This window comes from Dipodomys spectabilis, unplaced genomic scaffold (genome assembly GCF_019054845.1).
Source record: "Dipodomys spectabilis isolate Male_0828 unplaced genomic scaffold, ASM1905484v1 ptg000771l, whole genome shotgun sequence".
Classification (NCBI taxonomy): Eukaryota; Metazoa; Chordata; class Mammalia; order Rodentia; family Heteromyidae; genus Dipodomys; species Dipodomys spectabilis.
Genome location: NW_024871448.1, coordinates 118,300 through 132,883, shown reverse-complemented (window position 1 = coordinate 132,883; position 14,584 = coordinate 118,300). Strand labels below are relative to the sequence as shown.

Genomic DNA, 14,584 nt, shown 5'->3' with positions numbered 1-14,584 from the left:
GGTCCGGGAGGAGGGGGCCCCGGCGGCGGGAGCCCGGGGCGCGCTGGCCGGCGGGGCCGCGGCGAGGGGCGCCTTGCCCCGGGGAGAGCGGAGGGGCGTCCCGGGGACGGCGGCGGTCGGGGGCCGCGCGGGCGGCGCCAGGGCGAGGCGCGCGGGGCCGCGAGCGGGCGGGGGAGCCGCGCGTCCGGGCCGCGGCGCCGCGGGCTGGGGAGGGGGCGCGCGCGCCCTGCGGTCCTCCGCGCCGCCCGGGTTCCCGGCGCGGGGTCGCGGCGGCGGCGGCGAGCGGCGGAGGATGCGGGCTCTAGCGGCGGCGGCGCGGGCCCGGGAGGACGCGGGAGGATGAGGAGGAGGCCGGCGGTCCGGCCGCGCGGCGCCGGGAGGAGGCGCAGGCGGCGGGGGCGGCGGCGGGCGGCGGCGGGCGCGCGGGGCGCGGGCCGGCTCGGGCGCGGAGGATGAAGTGGAGCGTCCGCGGGGCCTGCGCCGCGCTCGCCTCCTGCCTGCTGCTCGCCTGCGCGCTCAGCGCCGCCGCCGTGGGCCTCAAGTGCTTCTCGCTGGGCTCGGAGCTGCGCGGGGAGCCGTTCCGGCTGGGGGCGGCCGCCGGCGCCTTCTACTCGGGGCTGCTGCTGGCCGCCGGCCTCTCGCTCCTCGGCGCCGCCCTCCTGTGCTGCGGACCCCGGGAGGCGCCCCTCGCCGGGCCCCCCGGGCCGGAGGCCGGGCCGGGGCTCGGGGTCCCCGCGGCTCCCGCGGGCGCTCCGGAGGCCCCGCCGAGCGAGGCGGGGCCGGCGGCCGGGCCCCCGGGACCGGTCAACAGTCAGAACCTGCTGCTGCTGGGCGTCCTGGTCTTCATGCTCGGGGTCCTGAGCGCCTTCGCGGGCGCGGTGATCGACGGCGACACCGTGTCCCTGGTGGAACGCAAGTACTCCCACTACTGCCTGCCGTCGCGCTCGCCGGCGGCGGCGGCGCCCGGCTCGGCCGCGGGTCCCGGCCCCGGCCCCGGCCCCGGCGCGCCGCGCCCCCGCGGCGCCCTGGACAGCGCCACCTCCGCCAAGTGCCGCCAGCTGAAGGACTACCAGCGCGGCCTGGTGCTCTCCACGGTCTTCAACTCGCTCGAGTGCCTGCTGGGCCTGCTCAGCCTCCTGCTGGTCAAGAACTACAAGTCGTCCCAGGCCCGGCGCGGCCGGCGCGGCCGGCGGCGGGCGGGGCGCGGCCCGGCGCGGGCCCGAGCCGGCCCCGGGCTCCGCGCGCAGCCGACCGCCTCCCGGGCGCGGCGGGGCCGGCGGGGCCGGCGGGGCCGGCGCCTGCAGCCGCGGCCGAGCGAGGCCTCCATCCTGGCCCCGGAGGAGTCCGACTTCTCCGCGCCCGGGGACTGCGCGGGCTTCGCCTCGCTCCACGCCGTGTCCTACATCAACGTGGGCGTCTTCCACGCGTTCGACGAGGCGGGCGTGGAGGTGTGCTGCGGCGGGCACCCGTCGGTGGAACTGCCGGGGTACGCGCCCTCGGACCCGGATCTCAACGCCTCCTACCCGTACTGCTGCCGGCCGCCGTGCGAGGCCGCGGCGCGGCCCTGGGAGCCGAGCCGGGCCTGCTGAGCCGGCCCCGCCCGCGGGACCCCGCGGGGCCCCCAGGCCCGCTCCCCGAGCGCGCGGCGCCGCGCCGCGCTCCAGCGTCCTCCCTTCCGTGTCGGGCGGTTTCTCTGGCCTGTGTTGTGCGTACCAGAACCCATTTAAAGTTTACAATGCGTGTGTGGGGTGGGCTGGCGACCGCAGCTGGCCCCGGGCCCGGCCGGCCGCGCGGGGCCTCCGCCGAGGGGGCGAGGAGCCGAGGAACGGAAGCCACCCGACAGCGAGACTCTGTCCACGGATGTGCCTGCTTCTGTCCACACTTTCTTACTGTAAAGCGCGACATACAGTGAAAAATGTTTGGTAAATTTATTGCAATTTGACATTGGTGAGTTCCTTTATTAAATCAACTGCTGTGCTCTTGGAGAATTCCATCCACTTGGGAACAGAGTGTGTCCACACCCCATCAGCACGGGGAGAGGGCTGAAGTGGGTCGGACAGGTGTTGCGTTTGAGCAGCTGTGTTCTGCCTAGCTGATCGGCGTAGCCCGGCCTGTCTCCGAGCTGGCTTGCTGTGTGTGCCGACACTGATGCCAGACCCCTGCATTTCTGTTTCTGGAAACCGGCTGTGTGGTTTCTACTGCAAGGCAGTAGAATTTATTTTTGGTTAATACATATGAACAATCGAATCCTATTTTGGAAAATCACAGTCATAGTTTTTCTGCAAAGATAATTTTTCTGTTAAATCATTGATCTGGTAATTTTGAATCTTATAGCATTTCATTTAACATATACCCTTAAATAGCCTTAATGAATGTGAAGGATATACTTTCAAATGACTAGGATATGTGTGTGTGTGTGCATATTAACACACAATATGAAATGAGTTACATATGAATGCAGTGTGTTTTCATCCTTCTGTGGGTTGGTGGGGAGCAGGCTCTAAGTCTTGGAAAACGCTGATCGACTTCCACGTACCCAGGGTGATGGTACCCGATGTAGCTGCTGACCGACCAGGTAGGAGCCGAGTCCTGCCCTCGGTGGAAAGTCATGGGCCCCTGCAAGTGCAAGAAGCCATGGAAAAGCTGGGCCCTGGCTCAAGCCTGTAATCCTAGCTACCCACGGGGCTGCGATCTAAAGACCAGCTTGGGCAGGAAAGTCCATGAGACTCTTATCCTTTATTAATCACAAAAGTCAGATGTGGAGCTGTACCTCAAGTGATAAAGTGCCAGCCTTGAGTGAAAAAAAGCTCAGGGACAGTGCCCAGATCCTGAGTTCAGTCCCTAAGACCAGAAAAAAAAGGAAAAAAGAAAAATTCTGGGTTTCATCTTCAGTGATCAGGAAGCTGCTTCTGTTAAATAAAAATAAAAAGTGCATCGATGTTTCCCAGGTACAGGCTCTGGGATGGGACTTTTCCTCCATGACGGGAGCACTGGCAAGAGATAACAGCCCTACTGTGTGCCCGGCATCTGACCTTGCTGCCTGCTGCAGCAGAGTCTGAGAAGAGAAGGCCACAGCCTATTTTCATGAAGAAAGGTGAGACCTATCACCAGTCAACGGGCTAATCTATGGTGAGGCAAACCCATCCCATTGATGCTTGAGCAATTCCTGTGTAACTTGGGGACTTGATCAAAGAGGCCATGAACCCAGTCCTGGCGGTAAAGGTAATCACTATGGCTAGTGTACTTTGTTGCTCTTGCCTGCAAGGCATCTTAGGCCTTTGCTGTCCTGGAGTAGTGGGAGACTTACTAGGGTCCTATTGATGCTCTTTTTCACCTAGAAGTCCTGTCTTAAGACAGCAGCATTTTGGCCATCAGACTAATCAGAAATGTTGTAGTAGCAGCACAAAGTGACTTAAAGGACTTTTCCTCCTCTACCTAATTAAGACAACTTAAGTATGCCCAAGTTTTTAGGCAATGGCCTAACAGGGGGCCTCAGGGCCAGCCTCCAGAGGCTTCCTAGTAGAGGCACCCAGAGTTGTCTGATGGGTGAGCAAGGGAGGCTCTCTGTGAAGTGTGTGTGTGTGTGTGTGCGCGTGCGTGCACAGCTGCCTGGACAGAACAGAACCCATGGAGGCAGGGATGCTCTAAATCAATACTCCTTGGAACCCTTTTGTTTTCTTGCGCACCTCATGCAGCTCAAAATGTCAGATGCTTTATGAGTCCTTCAGATTTGCACTCACAGTCAATGGTGCTATGAAGCTTTAGGCTTTTTTAAGTGGGAACAGAAACTTCCCGAAATGTGGTGCAACAGGTTGGATGGGCAGAGCGTATGCCATCTGTGCACAGTATTGGCTGGAGCAGAGGAAGGATCTAGGGTGTGTGGGGAAGGGGCTTTTTCCTAGTCTTGTGTGAGCAGCTTTTTCCATGTGAACTAAATGGGTCATTTCAGTATTTGATGTTCTCAACTCCAAAATCATTCTAAGTTCCACATTACAGAGATGGATATTAACAGTGGGATTCCAAAATTTCACTTCTTAATAATTACTAGAGGGGCTGGGAAGGTGGCTCAGTGGTAGAGCGCTTGCCTTGCATGCCTGAGGCCCTGGGTTCGATTCCTCAGCACCACAGAAGCAAAAAGAAAAAAGCCGGAAGTGGCGCTGTGGCTCAAGTGGTAGAGCGTTAGCCTTGAGCTGAAGAGCTGAGGGACAGCGCCCAGGCCCAGAGTTCAGGCCCTGCGACCGGACCCCAAAAAAAAAAAAAAAACTTACCAGAGAAATTAGAATCCCTGTCTGTAAATTGACCAGTAGATGAAGGAACTAGGAGGACTGTGTGGGCATCAGCCTTCCCTTCCAACCAGAGAGCTCCCTGTCACCCCTCACTCACATTCTCCTCAGGTTGAGGCTGTAGTCAGCAGCTCAGAACTACTTCTTTAGCTACCTGGAAATCAAGGTACTCTTTGTCTTTCAAGAGGATTTTGTGCTTCTGCCAGAATTTTTATGACAAGACACCAGAACCAGATACGCGTAGTAGCATTTTTAATGTAGCTAAACTCTGAGTTGTTAAGTAATTATTTTTACATGAAGGTACAATTTGTTTTTGTTGTTGTTGTTTTTTTGCAGCTGCTGAATTGCTTATTGTTGCTGCTGCCCTGGGGGCTCCAGTTTCTTCTGTTTCTTTTTGGGGGTGCCTTTCTGACTCTCTGGTTCATTCTCTGCCTTTGCTCTTTTGCTTGGGCCTAGAAGCACTTCTGATGCCCCTCCCCCCTTGGGTCCTTTCTTAGGTAGGATAAGTCTTGGGAGGGGGGAACAAGGGGGGGGATGGGCCTGGGTCCTGCCCCCTCCAGGTCCTCATTCCCTCATAGTCCTGATTCCATGGTGGGTGCAGTCATGGTTGGCCTCATCTGTAAGTCTGTCTTAGCGCTGGGCCTTTTTCCTCTCTAAGTTCTGGAACTTGTCACCAGTTTTCTCTCGTGCCCACCAGGGCTGGGGCGGTTGGTGTTAGCAGCTGCTTGTCCTTGGTGCAACCTTTCCGGCCTCCACCAGCCACACAGGGATGGCCCGGGCTCTACAGGTTGTACTCATCCAAGCTGGCCTCTTCGTCCTCAGGGCTCAGGGGCTGCCCAGGGAAGCTGTCTGCTGGTGGCAAGGGGGCCATGGTGCCTGGTCTCCTCTCACCGGGTGCTCTCCAAGTTTTGTTTTGTCTGGCTTTCACTTCAGGTACAATTTGTTTTAAGGGAGCAATTTACTAAGGATAAGTTATGATCCTATGTATGGAGCAGTAGAATTGCCAAATAAGCCATGTTTTCTTAGGATCAATGAACCCTCTAATAGCTGGGCTGTGGATGGGAAGGACTGAGAGGGAAGGGCTCCTAACCAGGCTGGATATCTGGCAACTTGCAGAACATATCCCTAAGGGAAGGAGAGGGATAGGCTGGCAGACTGGGATGCTGGGGAATGCTGGGGGGGGGGGGGGGCGTTGCAGGCTGAGGGCAGGCAGCACTGGAAGGCCACTCAGAGTGGCATGGGTTGAGCAGGAAAGGTTAGGGTTGGCACTTAGGCAGCCCCAGCCTCTGAGGCAGGCCTGTGTCTCTTTTGCTCTGTATGAGCAGAACTGGCCACATGCATGCTAAGTTATTCTCTGTCAGGAGCAAGCAAACTGCGACATTGCACTGACGGCTTGTACCTGTAATCCTAGCTAATCAGGAAGCTGAGATTCAGGGACTGCTTTGAAGATAGACCAGGTAGAAAAGTCTGCAAAACTCCATCTCCAAAATAACCAGCAAAAATTTGGGCTTGAGGTGTGGCTCAAGTAGTAGAGTGCCAGCCAAGCAAGTAAACAAGCTAATAAGGTGCAAGGCCATAAATTTAAACCCTAGTTCCATCAAAAATAAAGTAAAAAAAATAAAGAGACAACCTAGAGATAGTGATTCTAGTCGTGTAATCCTAGCGACTTGAGGGGCGAGATGGAAGACTAACGTCGCAGGCAGTCCCATCATTTTAAAGAAGTTCCCAGAACTCTACCTCGCCTAGTGGCTGAGCGTGGTGTTCTGTGGAGGGAAGTGTGATGGCGGCCGCAGTGGTGACTGCACTGTCACCCCAGAGATGCAGGGAAGCAGTCCAGGCCAGCCTGGAAATAAAGTGAGACTCTACTTTGGAAACAACACAAATGGGGCAAGAAGTGTGGTTCAAGTGGTAGAGCGTCTGCCTGATCACGAGTCTCTGATTTCAGTCTCTAGTACTGCAAAACAAACAAACAAAAACACCAGAAACAAAACCAAAATCAAGACAGCAGTAGGATGTTCACAAGGACCTGTGTGACCCGCACAGTAAGCTGCAGGGGGAGGTGGCTTGGATAACATGCAGTGGTGGGCAGTCTCGGGCAGTGGGGGGCAGGAGGTGGGGTGTGGGTGCGCAGATGTCTGGCGCTAGGGGGCATGTGGCCAGACGTACAACAGCCCCCTGACCCTCGGTTTCCTTGTCTATGGACTGGCTACCCATGGTCAAGTGCAGTCTGAAATGCTAAATGTAAAACTCCAAAAGATGGAATCTGTAAGTTTTAAATTATGTTCCTTTCTTAGTAGCATGATGAAATCTTGCACCAGCCTACTCATTCCTGCCTGGGACATGAATCACCCTGTCATCCAGCACACCACCCTATCTTCCCTGCCTAACCATTCGGCACTCAGTAGACAGCAGGATGTCAGATGGACTGCCGCAGTTTTATAGTGCTTGGATTCCAGTAGCTCATTCAGTTTTTACCTATTAACAGCCTCAAAGCATAAGAGTAGTGATGCTGACAACTCAGATATGTCAAACAGTTGTACAGTGCTTCTCTTTAAGTGAAAAGTGAAAGCTCTTGTCTTCAGAAAAGAAAAGAAAACATTCTAAGATCTACATTAAGAACAAATCTATTCATGAGATTGTCAAGCAGGAAAAAAAGTTGTGCTACTTTTGCTGTTATATCTCAAACTCTAAACATTATGGCTTATTTAGAATGTGCTTAATTTAGATCGAAAAGGCATTACATTTGTCAGTAGAAGATATAAACAAAAAAACATGTTTCAACCGGTGGCAAGGTATTCTGTGCCTGTATAGAGTTCAGCAAGGCACCGCTGGCCGGAGTGGCACTCACTATTCATTTGAAATAAGATGATTACTTTTGAATTGAAGATTCCTATTGTTGTTAATCTTATACTATGCCTGATTTATAAATCAAATGATCATAGCTATGCATGTATGAAAAACAGCTAGTACCTAAGGGTTTGTGTTCCGCAAACAAGGGGACGGCTGCACATTGTAGGGTGCAGACAGTTGGATGTAGATGGTAGGTTGAAGGGATGGGTGGGCCCTCGCTGGGCCAGGGCCTCTGGAGCTCCCAGTGTTCCATGGACTTGGGGGCATTGTTGCTGGCAGCACATCCACACCTAATCATTCACTGAGGCGCACATGAGGCAGGGGATATTAAGTGTGCCAAGCAAGCGTTGGAGTGTATAGAGGACCACAGAACACACAGCACCAGAGATGGACCTCTGCTCCCACGATGGTAGCGGTGGGCTAAGTGCCTCTGTGGGAAGCACTCTTTTCCCCCAGCAGTGCGGCCATTTAGTGCCCGGGGCCTCCCTCAGGTGCAGACAGGAAAGAAACTACCCAAGGTGGGCCCCAGGATCAAGTGCCCAGCAGGCCCCAGGCAGCCACCCAGATAGAGAACTATTCTTTCAAGACGAAACATGAAGAAAAGTACTTGCAGAAGGGGAAAAACCTCTGAAAATTAATTACATTTGGCTTATATGCAGAATTTTCAATAGCCACAGATGAGTGAGCTGTTTGTGGCCCAGGATGGTGCTCTCCAGGGTGCTGCAGCAGCTCTGCCTGGAACGCGCCCCCCACCCCGTGCTGTGCCTGGACCCCTTGGCCGTCCTGCCTGTTGGCTGAAGAGAGGAACAACCCTGCTTCCTGTTTTTGGAGGTTTTTTTCCCTGCTGCCTTCGCTTCCACCCAGCTGCAGGTCATCTTTGTAGGGAGCCACCTCGTATTCTAGAGCGCCCTGTGGGACAGGAGCCCCTGAGGAGGCCTGTGGGGCCTACCACGACAGCCCCTCCTGCTTCTTAAAGCATAACGCAGGTTATTTTTTCCTTACATGCGTGACTTCGCGCTCTCCCACACTGAAGCTCTGCTGCTGCTGTGCAGCCGCCTACAGGCTGGCAGGGTGGCTGCTCACTCTGCTCCGGGCCCCTCCCTCCTGCCGCCCTTCTGTTCCCCTCGGCCTGGCTGAGGACCGAGGACTGCAGCCTGCTTGCTGGGCAAACGCAAAGGTGCCTTTGAGGCTTGTCACCTGGTGCAGGGGAGGGCACTGTTTCTGAAAGTCCCAGAAGAGGACTGGCAGTGCACACTAGCAGATTTGTTCATCAAAGCAAGAGTGTCTGTGGGCTGACACACCTACCCAAAGGTGGGCAGGTGAGCACCTCTACTAATAAGCGGGCCTTTAAAGTTTTCTGTGCTCAGGACAGGGCTGCCTGAGCCATGTACAGCAAGCTTGGGGAATCAGTCATTTTCCTGAGACCTGGGACAAGACAGGATGCAGGTCAGTCCTGGAGTGACTTGTGTGAGAATTTTATAGTCCAGGTGATAGGTGGGCAGTGGGACACGGTTGGTTGCCTTCCAGACCAACGTCCTGCTGCTCACAGTCCCGCAGCGCCTCATCTTTCTCCTCCAGAGAAATGGCTCCACTCACTGCCCACTGGGCCCGAATCCTGTCCCAAAGCCCTGAACACACCTGCCACCAAACCCTTCCACTCAGCACTCTGCTAATGGATCCCATTCAGTCTTCACCAGCAGCTGTCATCAAGATGAGGCACAGCCAGATGCCTGGCATATCCATTGGTACCCACCTCCCCCTAATTCAAGCCTAATTCAAGCCTCTCTTGGGGAACTGCAGGGTGAAGAGATTTCACAGCCGTTGTTTCAAACTGCTCTGGGAGTGTGGTCATGCTCTCCATCAGAGCACGCCGCAGTGCGGACCAGCATGTTGAGAACTCTTCCAGGTCTGGAGGCCAGTCCACCCACAGCAACCTTGTCTTAACTGCTTCTTCTATCTTGATGCCATGAGCACACACATGCCCTTTGCACTGTCATTACAGCACAAGCAATTTTTTTTGGGGGGGGGGAGTCCGGCCGTGGGCCTGAACTCTGGGCCTGGGCGCTGTCCCTCAGCTCTTGAGCTCAAGGCTAGCGCTCTACCACTTGAGCCACAGCACCACTTCCGTTTTTTTTCTTTTTGCTTATGTGGTGCTGAGGAATCAAACCCAGGGCCTCAGGCATGCAAGGCAAGCGCTCTACCACTGAGCCAACTTCCCAGCCCAGCACAAGCAATTTTAAAATTAAAATTAAAATTTCATCTACAAAGTTGGCTCCGATTTTGTTTCTAAATTTACGGATGAGGTCTCCCTCCCCTTTCCACTGGCTCTGCAGGTCACCCTCACCTGAAGTTAGTGCTGAGTGAGCTCCAGACACAGGTTTGGGCTGTGTTTAACTGGAATGTCCACATACAAAATACTGCATTCACTTGTATGTTTTAAAAACGTTACATAAATGAACTCATATTGCATTTAATTTTAATAACTATGCTTTGTGTACTCAAACATTATATTTTTTAGATTCACTCGTGATTATTGTATTTTGTTTCATTGTATAAGCCACAGTTTGTTTATAGTTTGTTTATAGTTTACAGTTTGTTTGTAGTTCCTTTTTCACTATTATAATGTGTTGCAATGAAAATCCTTTTACCTGCTGATCTGGTTTTTGATATAGTTTGTGTGTGGCACCTAGAAGCTCACATATTGGAAAGTTAGTCCTCACTGCCCTTGGAAGGGATTGACCCTGGCCTTGAAGAAATAGTTCCCGGGAGAATGGGTTGTTACAAAAGAGCAAAACTGGCTCCTCTCTGATCGGTGTCCACTTGTCTGCTGTGTGATCACTCTGAAATGCTGACAGACAGCACCCAGGCCCAGAGTTCAAGTCCCACGACTAATAATAATAATGGTATTATTAATAATAATAAGTGAGATATAAGAGAGCATAGTAGATAATGGCTATGGTTTGGATGTGGTTTGAGTGGCCCTCAACAGCTCCTGTGCTAAGTCCTTAGTGTTGTGACCTTCAGGTTAATGCAGGATAATGAGGTTATCAGGAGCACCTTACACTTGGGAGAGATTAATAGTGGTCTTGCAGAGTGAGTGAATTCTGTTAAGCATGGGTTATTAAAAACCTGGTTGACCCCTTTCGGCCTTACCATGGGAAGTCCCCTGTTATACTTGCTGTCAGCAGAAAACACTCAATAGCCATCTTGCTCACAAGGCAAGTCTTCTGGGCTCCAGCCCCAGGAAAAGGTTAAGTCTTATTTTTTTTTCTACCAGCCACTTCAGGTTCACTGTGCACAGTGGAGCTTCCAAAATAGTCACCAGCAAGGTGCATTTGGCAGCAGAGTCTCCCTTCCTCTCAGCAGTGGGTATCTTTGGTCTCAGCAATTCTGTCATTTTGGTGGACTTTGAGAGCTTGTTTGGAGGTTCTAGCAGGGGAGTGCAGCGCAGCTACTCGTATATCCGTGACCGAAGACCGGTCCTCCTCTGTCGGGGATGGTCGTCCTCTTCGACCGAGCGCACAGCTTCGGGAGGGACGCACGTGGAGCAGTGAGGGAGGAAGGGGACACCCGCCTAGCCAGCCAGAGCAGCCGAATCAACCCTGGCGATCAGTGGGGTGACAGATGTCGCAGCCAGATCGCCCTCACATCCTTGGTGGTTGCTTTGAAATGGTAGATTGGTTTCCTGCATTTCTACAATTGTTAGGGTAGTGTCTTTACTGTGTATTTGGTCTTTTGCATCCTTTAGCCCTTGCTTTCAAAATAATTGTATTTTTACTTTCTGGTTGATGTTTAGAGGTTTATTATACATGCTCTAGATACCACTTGTCTTAATATATTTTCCTTTTGTGTTCTTTCTTTTTTTTCTCTTTTTCTCCTTCCCTCTTTCTTTCCCTTCCTCCCCCTTCCTTCCTTCTTTCCTTCCTTCCTTTTTCTTTCCTTCCTTCCTCTCTCTCTCTTTCTTCTTTTTTCTTTCCTGAGCTTGAACTCAGGGCCTGGGCACTGTCCCTTAGTTTTTTTTCACTCAAGTTTGGATGCTTTATCACTGGAGCCACATCTCCATTCTGGCTTTTAGGTGGTTAATTGCAGATAAAGTTCTTATGAACTTTCCTGCTCTGCCTAATATTGAACTGCAATCCTCAGATATCAGCCTCCTGAATAGCTAGGATTACAATTGTGAGCCACTGGCACTTTGCTTCTTAATCAGTTTTCTGTGGCTTGAAGAGAATATCGGAGCATGAGTACTGATTGTTTTAGAGACTGGAAGTACAAAATCAAGGCACCAGCACTTGATGTGAGATGTTCCATCTCATGGCAGAAGGCAAGGTTAAGAGAACAAGAGAGGGTTGTGCTTTCTGTACCAGGAGCCCCTCATGGAATAACTAACTTCTTATAACTAACCAACTCCTGTGGCATGTGAAAATGAACCTCTTCTCATAGCTTGCTCGCCCTCAATGACGGATCCACCTCATAGTAACTAATAACCACCCTACCCAATGTGAGCTACAGATTCAATGAAATCTCGACCTAATGCCTGTCTTTTTTCCTTGTCTCTTTCTTTTTTTCCCTTTCTCTCCTTCCTTCCTTTCCCTCCCTTCCTTCCTTTAAAAAGAAAATAGGAGTTTAAATTATATAGCCATTGTGGAAAAACCAAGGGTAAGTAAGTGGGCCATTTCTTAAGAGATCAAAACTGCCTAGTTGTGTAAACTGCAGATGTGTCACAAATGATGGTAATTCCATAGCAAATCTGGTTAATTGGGACAGAAGGAGAATGTATGAAAACTCAGCGACCTTTTACAGTTGTGAGTCAGGAAAGAGTGACTGAAATAGGAAAGTAGCTAAATTTCAGAGAACAGAATTATTTTAGGCTGGACCTTCCTTATAGTCTTTTTCTTAAAACAAAAACACATTTATGAACTATGGAATTTTGTTTGATTTCACTTTAATTTTGTTCTGTTAATGTCAGGAAAGCATACTTTGGGTTGGGAGCAGAAGCATTCTAGCATGATCCTTGGGCATGTGTCCTTCCCATACATTCTCCTTTCCAGAGATGTCCTTATTTGTATTCACTGAATGCTGATTGTTGTTTTTGTATGCTGACACTTTAAAATTTTTTGAGTCCCATTTCCTAATTCCTTCAGATTACAGTATTTTCCTGAATCAGAAGAGTTGCAAAGGCAGCAGTGGGCAAAGTGCTGACCAAAGCCTGGCCTTGTGGCTGTGTATGGCTGCTGCCATACACAGCAGCAATGTCTTACACGATTCCCTCGGGACATCCTTACAGCAATGGTGACAGTGAGTTATTTTAATAGGTTTTGACCTGCAAGCATGTCTTTTTTTTTTTCTTTTTTGGTCAGTTGTGGTGCTTGAACTCTGTCTGTGGGCGCTATCCCTCAGCTCTTCAGCTCAAGGCAAGTGCTCTACCACTTGAGCAACAGCACCACTTCTGATTTTCTTGTGGTTTATTGGGAATGAGTCTCACAGATTGTCCTGCTTGGGCTGGCTTTGAACCTCAATCCTCAGATCTCAGCCTCCTGAGTAGTTAGGATTACAGGCGTGAGCCACCGGCACCTGGCTTGAGCATGTCTTTTATTTTTTTTATTTTTTTGCTTACTCACACCTTTATTCTGATTTTTGTCTGGCTGAAATATAGTTCCCCATCCTTCTTCTGTGTTTATCAGGCCATTATGTTTTTTTGTTTGTTTGTTTGTTTTTTTGGGTCCGGTCATGGGGCCTGAACTCTGGGCCTGAGCACTGTCCCTCAGCTCTTCAGCTCAAGGTGAGCGCTCTACCACTTGAGCCACAGCACCACTTCTGGCTTTTTTCTTTTTGCTTATGTGGTACTGAGGAATCGAACCCAGGGCCTCTGGCATGCAAAGCATGCGCTCTACCACTGAGCCACCATCCCAGCCCTTGAGCATGTCTTTTAAATGAGTAGGCTAGGAATGGACAAGTGAAAAGGTGTTTGGCTGAACCAGCCCTGCCATACATGCAGCACTACTTTTCCTGGAAAAAAAAAAAGTGACACACTAGAAATTTGGATTTGAGCATTTGGCTGACCTTTCCTTGAAAAGAAAGCAAGACCATCAGTTTAGGGGGAAAAGCCATTCGTGATGTGATGGTGGCGATTAACTTTGAGATTTCATGTTTTTGCAAACTTGGATTTGCCATTTGAACATAGGACTTTTCAGATGAGATGGGTGTTTACTATCTCAGCATTTGTAGATCGGTATAACTCGGCACCATCCTGCAAGGAGATGTGGATAATTCAGTTACATCCAGGTAAAGACCATTCAGGTGTAAGGCACGGCAGTGGGTCTGAGCTCAGAGGGGCAGGGAAGTTCACAGGCAGTTACAACTAACCAGTAATTTGTAAAATTAGAGCTTTTTGTTTTAAAATAGTTTAAGACTCAAAAAAAGTTTCAAAAATAGTACGGTGAATTCTATGTCCCCTTTCCTTGGCTTTCCACCAATGATACCTCAGGAAGTTATAGGAAAACGATGTGGGTACAAGTCTACTGGTTCAAGAATAGGCTTTCCACCAATGATACCTCAGGAAGTTATAGGAAAATGATGTGGGTACAAGTCTACTGGTTCAAGAATAGGCTTTCCACCAATGATACCTCAGGAAGCTATAGGAAAATGATGTGGGTACAAGTCTACTGGTTCAAGAATAGGCTGGAGTTATGACATATTCCAGACATTGTTTAAACCGTGAATAAGAAGGTTCTGATTCACATCAGTAGTTTTACATGCACTCTTTTCTTCTTGTCTAATTTACCTGTAAGAACTACCATTTGAAGCCAGGCACACACTTGTAATCCCAGCTCTGGAAAAACTGAGACAGAAGGATGGTCAGATTGAGCTAGCCTGGCTAACACAGTGAGAGTGTATCTTTTTTTTTTCCTTTTTTTTTGCTGGTACTGGGACTGAAACTCAGGACTTCATGCTCATTTGGCTTTTTTTTTTTTTTTTTGCTCAAAGCTAGTACTCTGCAATGAGAGCCAGGCCTCCATTTCCTGAGATGATATATTAAAAAGGAAGGGCAGGGGAAGAAGTAGCATTTGTCAAGTTTTTGTGTTGTCAAAACTGAGTATCTGGCTGGTGCTGGTGGCTTATACCTATAATGCTAGCTATTCAGGAGGCTGAGTCTTGGAAGCTCATGATGGAGCCATCCCAGGCAGAAGAGTCCTTGGGCCTCTATCTCCAGCATCACAAGCAGAATGGTTAGTGGTGAGGCTCATCTGGCAGCAAGACAGTGCAACGAGTGCCCTGAGTTCAAGCCTTGGTCAGTACGGGGTTGAAAACACAACAAAAACATTCTGTAACACTCACATGGTCAGAGGATAAAAAAAAAAAAACCAGAATAGTAGAGCTTCTGGTACCTGTCCAAAGTATTAACGGCTATCTTTGTGATCTTGGGAGGGATTTTTGTTGTTGTTGTTGTTTTT

General features: G+C 50.8%; 1 protein-coding gene across 1 annotated transcript; it reads left to right on the top strand.

The window, feature by feature from the left end:
* The first annotated feature begins 452 nt into the window (after window positions 1-452).
* Tmem271 (transmembrane protein 271) lies at window positions 453-1,589 on the top strand. The gene has a single exon (XM_042672750.1). The coding sequence runs from the start codon at window positions 453-455 to the stop codon at window positions 1,587-1,589; it is 1,137 nt and encodes a 378-aa protein (XP_042528684.1).
* The last annotated feature ends 12,995 nt before the right edge of the window (window positions 1,590-14,584 follow it).